The 13822-nt window shown below is 41.7% G+C and overlaps 1 protein-coding gene across 5 annotated transcripts in view; it reads right to left on the bottom strand.

Moving 5' to 3' along the window:
• The window catches only part of DCLK2 (doublecortin like kinase 2), an 84946-nt gene extending 73733 nt beyond the window's left edge, over positions 1–11213 (bottom strand). For all 5 annotated transcript variants that reach the window (XR_007166123.2, XR_007166124.2, XM_013175309.3 and 2 more), the window contains exon 1: positions 10364–11213. Coding sequence is in view for 3 of the 5 variants with exons in the window: in XM_013175309.3 (XP_013030763.3) it covers positions 10364–10778 (415 nt within the window). In the remaining 2 variants the exon portion in view is untranslated. The remainder of the gene's footprint in view (positions 1–10363) is intronic.
• Positions 11214–13822: the final 2609 nt, after the last annotated feature.

Raw genomic sequence — 13822 nt, 5'->3', positions numbered from 1 at the left:
TGAGGTTTCACTGGTGCCACTGTCTTGCCTGTGTCCTTCGTCTTCACACATCCCCACCATTCCTCCTTCTATTCAAAGATCAAATGGTGCACAAAATGGGAACTGATACAGACAGACTCCTCCTCTTCTCCCCAGAAATGAGAAAGATAGACAGATAGACAGATAGATAGATAGATAAATACATAAATAAGCTGCTTTCAGCCCACAAGCTCCTTGAATGGAATATCCATATATTCATGCACCTGCATACTCACACAGGCACTGCCCTACAGGTGGTGGGTGAACACAAAAAAAAACACCAATGCGCAGCTCAGGAAGAAGTGTGGTGGCCTAGAAGCTTACGTTGCCACAGAACCACATGCTAAGTTACAACAAGTCTGTAAGTAATCCGATTTAATCACTCTGGTTTTGAGCAAGACGTTGGATTGGATGACCTCCAGAGGTCTCTTCCAAACTGCATTACCCTACCATTCTAAATAGGTGGAGCGGTTCTTCCAGCAGCCTGAGCTTCCGGAGATATTTCTCTAGTCTATCCTGTTAGTGTGAAATAGCACTACATCCCTACACCCGCTAAGATTCGAAAGATTCCTGCTTATTTTCAGAATAATTTCTAATGAGCCATGAAGCTGTCTAGCTCTAAACACAGCGCTGGCAAATAAGAAGTATCTCAAAGAAGCTGATGGTTCTAATTCATGCCAATAGACTTATTAACATTATAACTGCTAAGGAATTACACAGACAACAGATGCAGTATGCCTTTGTTTTCCTTTAAGTCCCAAGATTTAATTTTTACAGACATCTATTTTTACTTTAAAGTCAGTTAACAGGAACAGCCTCTTCACTGTTGCTGATGTAGAATCACGATGCAAGTTGAGAACGGGATACCAGATTCTGAGTGACAGTGAATAATAATTGAATAATAAAAGAAAGCCTCAGAAATCATTTTATTCTCCTCTCTGTGACTAGTTTCTTGTGTGATATAGAACCCTCAGGATATGTTTTTCCAATATTACATGCTGAACTTTTTGTGGATACACCTAACAAGTGGCTTTGGGTTGTTTTGTGTTTGTTTGTTGCTGTCTTTTATATGAATGTGTGTACCTGCAGATTTTTAAGATATTTAAGAATGCTAATTATTATTTCCTCATACAAAAAAAAAAAAGAACAAAAAAAGGTACCTTATCATTATTCAGGATACATAATACTAGGTATTCAACTTCGGAAAGTCCCTGACACCTCACTGTTGTATAAAAAAGTGACAATATCCTGTGCATGAGGATATCTTTGTAAACACAGCAAGCGCCCCTAGCATCTCAAAAGTTTTCAAATAAGCTTCAATACATGAAGTCACCTATTAAGTCAGAGTAACTTCTGAAGTACAGACTGTAGAGCAGTGCATAAGGAGTTAAAGTGTAGCAATCAGTACCACAAAATACCTCAAAACTTGCCACCATGTTCAGAAACAAATCCTTTCAAACTAGAAAAGGATGAACATCCTCCATTAAAAAAAAAAAAATCCATAAAAAACACAAAACAGGATTCCTAACACCCAACAAAAAAGCAGTTATTATTAGAACAGGAAAGCAGGACCAGCCTTTTCCTGTAACACTCTGATTCAAAATAACACTGCACTTTCATCTCAGCAGTCACTACGTATTGAAGGCTAAAAACAAAGTAAAACAAAACAAACAAAACCAAGAAACGCTTTCAAGATAATTCACATTTAAACCTCAGAGCTGAAGCTTTAAGTAACAATGCTGGAAAACAAAATGATGACTATTCAGAAACAGGATCTCCAATTCAAAATAAACTGTTACATGTAAGTAGTAGAGGTAGAGAATAAGAAGACTCTTTGCTAGATTTACCATAGAAGAATCTCAACAGGGTATTCTAATTTACAGACACATAACAGAGTATCTTCCTAATGCCGTCACCAAACATGACCTACAACCTGTCAAATCATATTTCAACACCCCTTTGAAAAGCAGAAATTGTCCTTTTATAAGATCTTCAGTCAGGACAGACTAAAAAAGATCTTTATTTACTTACAACAGTTGTGTAAAACATCCTCATTCCTACCAGTTCCTTTGCTTGAAGCATATTTAAAACAAAATTTCCTGATGATCTGAACTTCAATACCCATTTATTACAGATTTATTCTTATTATTTCTTATACATTAAGCAGGGGTCTTAGTTTCCTTCTTTAGATGAGAAAAATAGAAAGTGCTTTTAATTAAAAATAATGCAACACCTTAATAGAATGAATTTCAGATAACTTCTTTCAGCTGTATATAACCAAACCTCAATGGGAAGAACAAACTGTTTTAGTTTCTCAAAAAGCATATCTGGCAAAAACAGTTTCCTATAACTGGCAGATAGGGGAACAGACTAACTACTTGAGAATTGTAATGACCAATTTGTCATTTGTTATGTGTTTTAAATTCCATGCTTGCTTTCTTACATCAGTCATAAAAACTAAAATTAGTAATACAGGTTTTTACATGGAAAACGAATTTTACTACTACACCTGCAAGGCAGGCACATATGGCAGGATTAGAGAACATTAGAGAGGAAAACACATGAACTGAGTGACTTGCTTTGTTCGTAACTTAAAAGAGAAAGGATGTTTTTATTCCACTGCAGTTAGTATCTAATCTTCTAGTGATTTCACCACAACCAGGACCTCAGCCATAGTTTCTAAGTTCTACTGAGAACCTTGCAAAGTAGCCAGAAAACCACCATAAATAGAACATAAGAAAGCACTTGTTATATTCTGCATGAAGACTAATTTTCTAGGAACTGACCATTCTAGGAATTAACCATTGACTTTGTTGGGTTCACACAGTATCCAACTGATTATTCAATAGAATAAAATATTTAAGGAGGAAAAAAATGGCAGGGGTGAGCTAAATCACAGCTATAAAGCTCACTACAGGAAACTTTCCTAGAGAATGGTATATTCAGAAAGCAAGCCTAAGAAAATCACCTGATGAGCAGGCATTCATTTTAGAATACTGTGCTATTAAATTGTTATTTTAGCCACCCTTCTAAGTACAAAATGTATTTGCATGCCTACTCGCAAGAAGCTCCACGTCATTTGTAAAAATGCGTCATGTTATATTTTTCAGATAGAGAAACCTGCAAGTGTAACGTTGCCTATAGTATTTGCCCACTGCTTGAACATAAAACCTGATTTTAAATCCGCTTGGAATTAATTTCAGTATAAATACACACTTCGGATAATCTTCACACACTCCCAGAAAATCGGTATTTGTAAGATGTAAAATACAGCACTGTTTTTTTGTTCATTTTTGGTTTGTTTTATTTAAACCAAATTGATTTCAAACATTGCTAAAAATGTAACACAGATTTACAGTTCAAATCACATATATAAATAAGTTTGCTGTTTCACTAACTGCCTTAAGTGAGACTTTCATGCCTCTAACCTAAATATATATCACCTCAATTACTAAAACAATCTTTTCTGAAGCTTCAGTGGCATTTTGAGCAAACTGTAGCTTTTAAAGTAATTTGTATGTCAACTTTCTAGGTCTGCTAGATTAACTCCACAGATAGGTATAAACAATATTTCAAATATTTTTATTACTGACTTGGATACAGTCACTTTTATGGTTTGAAGGCCGACTTTCCATTTGAAACCATCTTGAAATATCTTAAAGCTAATGCATATTAACCTTAACTGACACATGCTCATAGCAGTTGCACTACTGGAAATAAATAGCACGTCTTTGACTTAACATTAGCAGGAAACAGTCAGGTCCCTAGTTTTTCAACCAGATTGTGAAGTTAATCGCTAATATTAAAGAGGTGTTTGAAGGTAAAAATTTAAAATATGGACTAAAGAAGTAGAAAGATCTATTAAGCAATATATACGTGTGTATTTTTTCTTTTTTAAAGAAAAAAGAAAGAAAAAAGGCAAGAATCAAATACACAGGTTACAGCTGGGGCTTTGAACCCAGACAAACTACTCTATAGCAGAAAGCTCAGCCAGACTGCAGAGCAGTTTTGGCAGAGGCATGAAACCTCCTTTTAAGTTGGCATCATAATTTCAGAACATATGTGCCACCCATCCAACGCTTCATGACAGTACCCCTAGCAATCTAAAAGTGTCACTTCTTCAATGAAGAAATCCTGCTACCACCAAAAATTCCTCAAATGGGGCATATGCTAACTCAAAAGGAATAACATCTGCTGACATTTTGAGTCACAATATGATCAACAAATGGATTAAGTTTACTTCTGTCTCTCTGTCTTATTAACACTAAAAAAAAAAAAAAAAAAAAAACACCAAACACAGATAGAAGACATGAAGTATTACCTCTGAGCAAGGAAACACTACCTGCCTCTTCATAATTTACCTGCACTGCTTTAGTAACCAGGTGCACTGCTATTCAAAAAGCAAGACCCACGTGTGTGTAGCATGTTTAAGTACCCGGTAGAAGGATTCCAGTTTCAGAGTGGACAGGCTAAACATAATATTCACCATTCCCCCACCACAGGAAAGACAGATGACTAACAGAATGGATTAAAAGAGAAAACAAGACTATATTGGTCAATCCAACTGACAAACAGCCACAGACCATTATTCGCCTAAATACTGCTTTGCCTACTTAAAAACTCATCCAGGAAAGTTTTCTTTTGCCATCTGTTTCTTCCACACTGTTATTCACAGGAAAGTTATCCGGCTCCTTTCAAAACATAAATGCAGGGATGAAGGAGTTAGGGTGTAAGTGAAATCTCCAAAATTCAGCCATGCAATTTTAGGTATGGATAGGAAAAGAGAGATGTATCTTGTCTTTTTTGTATCACAAGTGTACATCACTTACAAAAAATGTACAGTTTTGAGGAAACACAGCTGCCTTACAGCTTGAGGTTCTTCATGGCACAAGTTTTGTGAGTTGAAGCCAACTTCAAGGCATTTTAAAATATAGCCTAGAAACATTCAGACATGCTGTCTTTAAAAACAGTGTCTGCTAATGAATGACTTGCAGATATTTCGTTTTCTTTAGCATCAGGCTAACTAAAAAAAAAAAAGAGCATACTCCATTTAGCAGGGATTGTAAGGAGGAAATTAAGTATATAACGCTCAAAAGTGAAGACATCTGAAAAGCCTCTGAACAAGATTTTCTGGCTAGTGTTTTACAAGGTGTTAACTAGCACTATTGTCTTCTGAGAGTCACATAAAGCACCGCGTTTTAAATGACACACTGAATAACAGAAAATGGTATAGCTGACACAGGTAAAAATATCCCTACACAAAACAAACAAACAAACAAAACAACCAGCATTATTCTTCGTATTTTTAAAACATGTTCCACTTTGGAGCACATAGAACAGGGCAGGTTTCTGAGTACACTTCATATAACCATCCCACATCCTTCATCATGTTTTGGTGGAGCTCATCAATTTCAAGAGTGCCAAAAGTTGCTTGTTCACTATAATGCAACAGTTTTTAGGACTACTAACTTTCCAACTTAAGGATCATGGCAGAGCACCTTTTTGGTGTTCTGTGACACAAAGCTCAGCAGAACAATGTCTTCACGGCATGTATAAAAGGACTGATCTAAAAATAAAACTTTCGCTTTTATGAAGGACTAGACTTTATTTACATCTTTCTTTGCTTCCTTTCTCTCAAAGAACTTCCTTCCTCATCAGCTTCTTACAATTATGTCACTTTCATGTCACCTCCAGTAATCCTGTATGGGTCACCAGCATTCCTCATCTAGAGCATTTACGTTTCCCACAAACTGTTTAAAACCTGGTATGATGACCAAGAATTTTAGCAGATGACTAGCTGCTCCTAGTTCTCTTTTGACTTTACTTAGTCAGGAGGTTCAGAAGACAGCTTCCTACAAGCTTTCCCTGAATCACAGAGTGGTTGAGGTTGGAAGGTACCTCTGGTCCAACCCCTCATCTCAAGCTTTCTGCAGAGCTTTCAGAAGACAACTGGGTACTTGGTATCAACCCTAATACCATGTGCCTCCTCTACTGTAAGCAACTTTTCTCAGGTACGTTACACTTCTCCCCTCCCTGAAACTAGGATGTGCACAGTGGTGGGACTATTTTATTTTGTTTGGATGTAACAATTACATCAATATTTCACATCAACACCTCATTGCTGTAGGACTAGGGAACTACAGTGCTTTGAACATATAGTCTGAAACATAACTGCTTTTTTTTTTTTTAAAATCCTTTTATCCTTTCTTTTTACCCTTCTTTGTTAAATCTGCTACAGTTTTTCTGCCTTTGTTTAAAGCATTATAGCTTTTGTCTTTAGCACAGGAATGTAATCATATCTTTTGCAACAAGCAAAATTACAAACTGCCTAATTGCTGTTACCATCTGCTTGCCCTGACAAGAGGGAATATATTCTTGACCTAATATAACAGTGTACTAAAGAGAATCCCAGGTACTTAAGTAGGATTTTTAATTTTAATGTAACAATTTATGTTACTACATATTACATTTTATGTAATATAAAGTGAAATAATAACGATCTCAGGCAGAAGGTACTTGGATTGTTCCACGTTTGGTTTCAAAACATTCTTTGACCCTGTGGCAGAGCCCGTTTCCTTAAAGCAGCTCCTGCCCTGTGCTGCACATCCTAGCCATGCTTAAGGACTGCCTTGCTCAGAAGCTTTCAATCTCTCCCCAAACACTTTCTTACAGGTGCCTGCTGATTCCAACTGTGCAGACAAAACTACCAACATTTCAAAAGGACTGTATCAATTAAGCATTGTGAAGAAATAAACACTCTTTATCAGTGCTTCCTACCTAAAGAACTAGAAAAAGTCCCTATCACATAACAAATAGTGACTTTTTTTTTTTCCAGAAAGGAATCTATGGTTGCTTTCCTCTCCCAAAACCCAACAAAATCTCCCAACTTCGCAGCAGATCTTAACAACCAGGAGACTCCACGTTGTTCACCTCAAGACAATCAAAGCACAGGACAGCAAGACAAGGCATGACTGGTATCAATGTAAAACAGAAGCTTCAGCACTGATGAACTGCACAGGTCTTTCTACTACCATTGTGTTATGCTTTAGACAGCTTACATTTTTAAAGAAAACTGAAGGATTTAGACAAATGCTTAATTAGCTGATTTTGGTATAGAATAGAAATGAATTATTATTCCATTACTGCTATCCAAGACATAAAATTGCACAAGCAATCTACTACCCAAAAGTGAATGTAATGTCAATGTAACGTCACTGTAATGTCAGACAGTAGAGTTGTATAACAAAACTAGAAGAAATTCATAATATTCCCAAACTCCATCCCCTCTCTGGATCAGGAAGAGCATTAGAAGCCAACACTAAAGTTCTTCACTTGTCCCATTCTAAGAAAGCAATAGAAAGATGTCAAACTCATAATCCATAATGTTCATTAATGTAGGGGGCTAGAAATATAAATGAAATTTGCCTAAGATTGGGCCAACAGAACATGCTTTTTTGCCTGTTAGATCCAGTTAAGAAAAACAGTATGATTAAAATGGAGCTTGTTACTTTTCAATAAAAATGTGACCAGATCACATTTATTACTGTGACTCAATCTGTAATATTTGAAATCTAGAATACATCTGTGCATTAGATATTTTTCCTTTTAGAATGGTAAACAGTAAAACAGACTGCCAAATACAACCAAATCCCCAAAAACATGCATCAGTGACTCAATTCACCAGTCTGGACTATTACAATATAGAATCTGATACTGCCAGCTTTTGTATTTGAGACAGACACTAACCTGCTAAACAGCTAACAGGCCTTAAAGAGCCGCTTGCACTGAGGCACATCAGTGGCCACGAGCAACACACATAGGCTCAAGTTGGGGAAGTTTAATACAGATCTTGCTGGCTTGGTAAGGGTGGCCAAGGATTCACCTTTTGCTCTCTTCAAAGAGCTACCACTAGTAAACCTGAACTGCTGTGATTCCATGTACCCTGTCAGTAACACTGATGATGTATAAGCAAACTCGCCAGATAATTAGGCATTGTGTCAAGTAGCCATGTTTGGTCTGGTGTTCAGCCAGTAGCTGGCATGTGTAACAACACTTTAACATTCCCTTCCTTTCTGAAAATTAAAAAGCAACACAACAAAACACCATTCAAAACTATTTCTGGTATTGCAGTTCAAGAGTTTGCATATTACCAATCTTCAAGTACATGTTAAAGAGCAAACATTCAAGCCTGCTATGCTGCAAAAAAGTGAACTGTAAAAAAAGAGAAAGCAAGCAAGAAACAAACAAACAAATCATCCTCTTCCAGGATCTCAAGAACAAAAAACAGCTGGCAAAGAACTCGGAGAATTTCAAGGAATGATGGATTCCCTATTTGTCTGCTTTCTTCCCAACACTGTATATGGCGATTAGACTTAAACTGGTAAAGTTTTTGGGGATGATAATCGGAGCACGTACTAATCCAATTATAATGCTACAGGATTATTTTAAGATTCCTGAGAGTTGTGTTGGTCATGGATAGATGACTAAGTAATTGGGACTCTTTTTTTCCCTTTTATTTTACACAGAAAGCATGTAAGTAGCATTTCAATTGTGACATTTGCTTTGCTTTATTCTTCCAGTGAAGAACAATGAAAAAGGTCACTCTTTCAATGTATTTGAAGAGACAGGAAGTCATTTTTTTGCTTTCAGTTATTAACTTAAGTAGAGTTGTGAGACTATAAACTGCATTTACACATCTGTTCAGCAAGTCATTCTTTTTTTTTTAAAGCCACGGAAGCTTAAGAATCATTCTTTCTGCAACATTTCAAAAGTTACCCCAAGTTATCATTAGTTTCTCCAAGTTTTACTTCATCTCCTTTTCTTACCATCCCCACACCAGCTTCTTCCTTTTTTTTTTAAAGCTATTTCTAAATTAACCACTGGCTGTATCATGGAATACTTTTCTGGTTGATTTCACATTTATTTTACCACCACAGAGTCAGTATCTTACTTTGCAATCATTTCATGTTTTCTCTGTTTTGACCATGGAACTGCCTTATATTGCATCACGTGACAGGGAAAGTCTTCAGGCATTGTCACCGCCATGAAGTGCACTTTTCTACATTTTATTTTTTTTGAGTTGGACCTTCTCAATGAAGCAAATACCAAAGCCTCTCCCCTCTTGCATGATCTGGCATCGCTCGTCAACAGATTAAAGATCTGCAAATCAGCTACACCTGGCATATAGGCTCGCTGGCTGGAAGACTGCAGTGGTAGATACATGAGATACCTGAGGGGAAGCATCAAGTGCAAATTGGTTATGGGCCTTACATCGTGCACAACAGGACCTACACATTTGAAAAGATAATTTGTATAACGCTGAATTTAAATTCTATTTTAAAATATCACAAGAGAGCACTAGGGAAGTTGTCTTAACTAGAACATGCATGTATCTACTGAAAACTTGGCTTGTTGGGTACATGTGCCTGCAGAAGCTAAGCAAACCTATATGCCTACTTTGAGGTATCTTGTCACACTCCCAGATATGGTGCTCCAAATACACCTGAAATATTTTACTGCTTCGAACTTAAAAGAAGCTGTGACACAACAGGCTTGCAGACACAGTAAGTTTAGCTGAAAAAAAAACACTCAAATCTTATCTGCTCCTTGTCCCCGTAATTCTCATTGCATACAAAGAAGAGGTGTACGTTTCACTCAGAAGTGGCACTATTGGCCCCATTTTGGAAAGTAGTCAAGTGCTGCTCTACTCACACTTGCAAGGTCTATGTAATCTCTGCAGCTAAGTTCCATTATCAAAAACCACCGAGGGCCAACTCCAAAAAGCATTTGATTCTTTAGAATGCTTTTGGAAGTCAGAATAGGTAGTTAATTCCCTTTAAGAACACAGACTCTGGGTCACGTTTGAAAATGGGACTTCACACCAGCTTGTTTTAGCGAGTGGGAGGGTATAAACATCCCTTTTCACAGCACAGGGGCTTTCTGTGGGAAAGCTTAAGCCACCGTGAGGCATCAATGACAGCGTAGTAACAGCTAGGGAACTAAATTAAAACACTTCTCTCTCCCACAAACGGTGAAAACTGCAAGGCAGCCAAGAACTTCCCTGCGGATCTTGGAGACGAAAAGCGTCCCCGCTGCCTGCCCACCATCGTAGCCGGCCCCCCGCACGTCTCTGAGCCCCACTGAGGACACGAGGCCTGCCCCTGCCTCAGGGCCCCCTCGGCCCCCCAATTTCACCAAAGGGACCCCCTCAGCCCCCCAATTTCAGCAAGGGGACCCCCTCAGCTTCTTCAAGCGCCCACAGCCCACTGGGCCCCACATCGCTTCTTGGGGTGCCTCACCACACCAGGGCAGGCCCACCCGTGCCCTGCTGCCACAGCCCCCTCACCTTCCACCAGCTCGTCCAGGCTGGTGAGCTTCTTGCTGCCGTCGATGGTGTAGATGGTGCGGACGCCCTGGGGCAGGTTCACGTTGTCCGACAGGGAGCGGGTGAGCTCGGCGAGGAGGGCGTCGAAGGAGCGGAAGCGGTCGGGGGAGATGGCGTACACCAAGCCCTTGAAGTACTTGTCCCCATTGCGGTAGAAGCGGGCTTTGCGGGCTTTCTTCTCCGAGCTGAGCGCCTGCAGGGTGCGCGTCCGGTAGAGGCTGCAGTGGGCGCTGTGCGCCGGGCTGGGGATCAGCCCGTTACCCCGCGGCCCCCCGCCGCCGCCCGAGCCCGAGCCGCCGCGGCGGGGCCCTGCGCGCTGCTGCCTCTTGTCCCGCTCCTCGAAGTGCTCCAGCTCGATGCTCCGGCTGCTCGCCATCGGGCTGCCGAGCCCTGCCCCCGCGCTCGCAAGGGCTCCGACCGCCTAATTCAGCATCTCCCGCCGGGAGGGCTGCGGCCACCTGCCCCGCAGTCGCAGCCGCTGGCTCCGCCGCTCGCCGCCGCTCCCCTCGCACACAAAAGCATCCCTCACGCCTCGGCTCGGCGCCTCCCGGCGAACGGCGGCGCCGGGGAGGGAGGGAGCGAGCGCACGGCGGGGGGCGGGAGGCTCGGGGGAGCCCCGCGGCCGCGCCTCCGCGCCGTGCCCATATGCGGGCTCGCACAATGCGGAGGATGCCGGGCGCGCTGCTCCCCGCCTCGCTCAGCCCCTTCTCTGCCGGGGAACCGGGGGGGGGGGTTGACCGGGCCGCTCCCGGCCCCACCACCGGCCGCCAGTCAGCGCGGGGAGCGCCTGGGTCCTCCGCGGGCAAGGGCGCTGCTCGCTCCCGCCGCGCGCAGAGAGCAACCGGCGGCCGCGGCCCCGGCGGGAGGAGCGAGCTGCGGCCCCGCTGCCGGCAGCCGCCGGGCCCTAGCGCCGGGCGGGCGGGAGCAGGGGCCGGGCTGCCCGGGGCCGGGGGCGGGCGAGCTGTCCGCCACGGCACCGGGACAGCCCCCGAGCGGGGCGAGAGTGACGAAGCCGATAGGGACGGGGGCTTTCCCGGGAGGCGAACGCGGTCCCGGGGGGCTGGTGTCCCTCAGGGCGCCGCTCTGCCCCGCAGAGGCGGTGGCACCGGCTGGCAGAGTCCTTCAAGGTGCTGCCGGCCCCTCAGGCGTGCCGGTGGGGCTGCCGATAGCCCCGGCCCTACTGTGACTCGGTCACTAGGCTGAAACTGCAGGCCGCTGGCTTTTCTGTGTGGGCCTCCCGCAGCGTATGTTCCCCAGGACAGAGAGCTCCACATCCCTGTAAGGTTTAGTAATAGGACTAAAAGGGATGGCCTCAAGTTGAGGCAGGGAGGTTTAGGTTGGAAATTGGGAGACATTTCTTCACAGAAGGAGCAGTCAGGCATTGGAAGGGGTTGCCCAGGGAGGTGGTGGAGTCACCGTCCCTGGGGGCGTTTAAGGAAAAGTTGGACCTGGCGCTTAAGGACATGGTTTAGTGGGTGACGTTGGTGGTAGGGGGATGGTTGGACTAGGTGATCTTGGAGGTCTTTTCCAACCCTAACGATTCCCTTCTTTTGTTTGTGGATACCACCATGGCCTCCATTTACCTACCCACCAGGTTTCCTGCTCTCTTAGAGGAACCAAATCAGTGGTAACCTCCTCAAGCGGCTTTAGCCCACAGTTTCCCCACATGGCTTTTAAATGTTCCCTATGTCGCTCAGGTCAAATTTACTATAGGTAGAAATGGCCTACAGATGCATCAAAATGGATGCAGGTTCAACTTTTATAAACATTTTCATTTAATTTTCAACTAATACTGAACATATTTTCTTGTCTTGACATAATGTGTATTTGAAAAAAACAAAAGGCACTTACAACTAGGTACGAGTTTTCACTTTTTTTTTTTCGTGTCTTTCTCTTGCTTTGAGAAATTGCAGTTTTGGTACCTCATTACAGGTGGTTCCAAAGTCTGCTCTTTTGTCCAGGTCCCATAAAAACCTTTGTTCATTTTTTATACCACTAACTCAGTGTCAAAAGGAGGCACTCAATTTGATTCTTTGTGTTGCAAGTGTAGCTTCTGCACGTGGAGCTTTTCTATACATAAAGTAAATTGGGAACTGAAAGACATACAGGAGAGGTTTATGAAAGTCCTTTTCACGCTTAGGACAGAACTTAGTTCAGCAGAGAGAGACGTTCTGCAAAGCTTAGATGTGGTTTTGTGTCGGTGCATAGTGGGAAAGATAAAAGATTTGGTTATCTTTTTGGTTTCGTTTTAGTAGTTTTTGAAAATAACTTGCCATATTTCCTATGGATATATTATCTTTCACTTCTCATATTTTGAAATATCATTAACTTAAAGCACTATCTCACCATTATTGCTGGAATTATTACAGAGTGGATGGAATATCTAGTTACAATATTCCTAAAGACAATACAAGGAAAATGTCAGCAATTCTCACTTTTTCTTGAAGTATCACTTTCCATGATGCCTGGAAAGTTCCACAAGCAAAAGGAATTGATGAACCACAGAGCTAGATTATCCCCTTGTGGTAGAATCAACAGAAGGAACCGAAGGAGTTTTGTTACAGATGGGACTCAAATAGGCTACTGAGAGCAGAAATACAGACCATGCCTAGAAACTACAAAAGTCAGTGAAAACTTCCTAGACTGCTTCTGATATGTGGTTTGTAGTTCTGTTTCCAGACAAAGTTAGAAAGTTCAAACTCATCTGACTAACTGCTCCAAAGTGGATTCGTGTCAGCTGTGAGGCTGCATTATTCCAAATACCATTTAATGGTACCACATTGCATGGGTATGTTTCACCTTTGTGGTTGCGGAACAAGTCAAATTAATCATTTTAAGCCTCAGCTGAATGTTATTTGGACAAACTTTTTTTTTTTTTTCAATTTGCCCTAAGGCAGGCCACAAAAGCTCAGGGACATTTAACCTCCCCCCTCACACACCTTCTATCTCCTACCAGCTATTAACTATAGCCCACACCTATCTCCTACCAGCTGTTAGCTATTGCCTACTATCTGTGGTACAATGCTTAACAGGGTGTAGAGGATTCATGCAGGCAAACATGTAAAGTATACTATAAATTACTGTATTAACTGTGGCTGTGACTGAATTTAGGTTAGAGAGTTCAGTGTCAGGACAAACAATTTACTGGTTTTGGGTTACTTTGCTGGGTGGTAGTATATGTCACTTGCAGGACTTGCTCTGACTTCTGCATGGGGGAGATGGGATGAGGGGGAAAAAAAAACTATTTACGGGGAGGTTGCAATTAGAGCTGTATGTATAACTGTCCAGGAAATGCCTGGTGACACCTGAAGCATGTTTCTACAACTTGTCTTCTTCCTCTTTGGTTCTCTGCAGATATTGTTTGTATTTTTAATAAGCTCTCTAACATCCATGTGGGATTGGTGCTTCTATTCATAAATG

The sequence above is a fragment of the Anser cygnoides genome, chromosome 4 (genome assembly GCF_040182565.1).
Source record: "Anser cygnoides isolate HZ-2024a breed goose chromosome 4, Taihu_goose_T2T_genome, whole genome shotgun sequence".
Lineage (NCBI taxonomy): Eukaryota > Metazoa > Chordata > Aves > Anseriformes > Anatidae > Anser > Anser cygnoides.
This window is presented reverse-complemented; position numbering and strand designations above follow the sequence as displayed.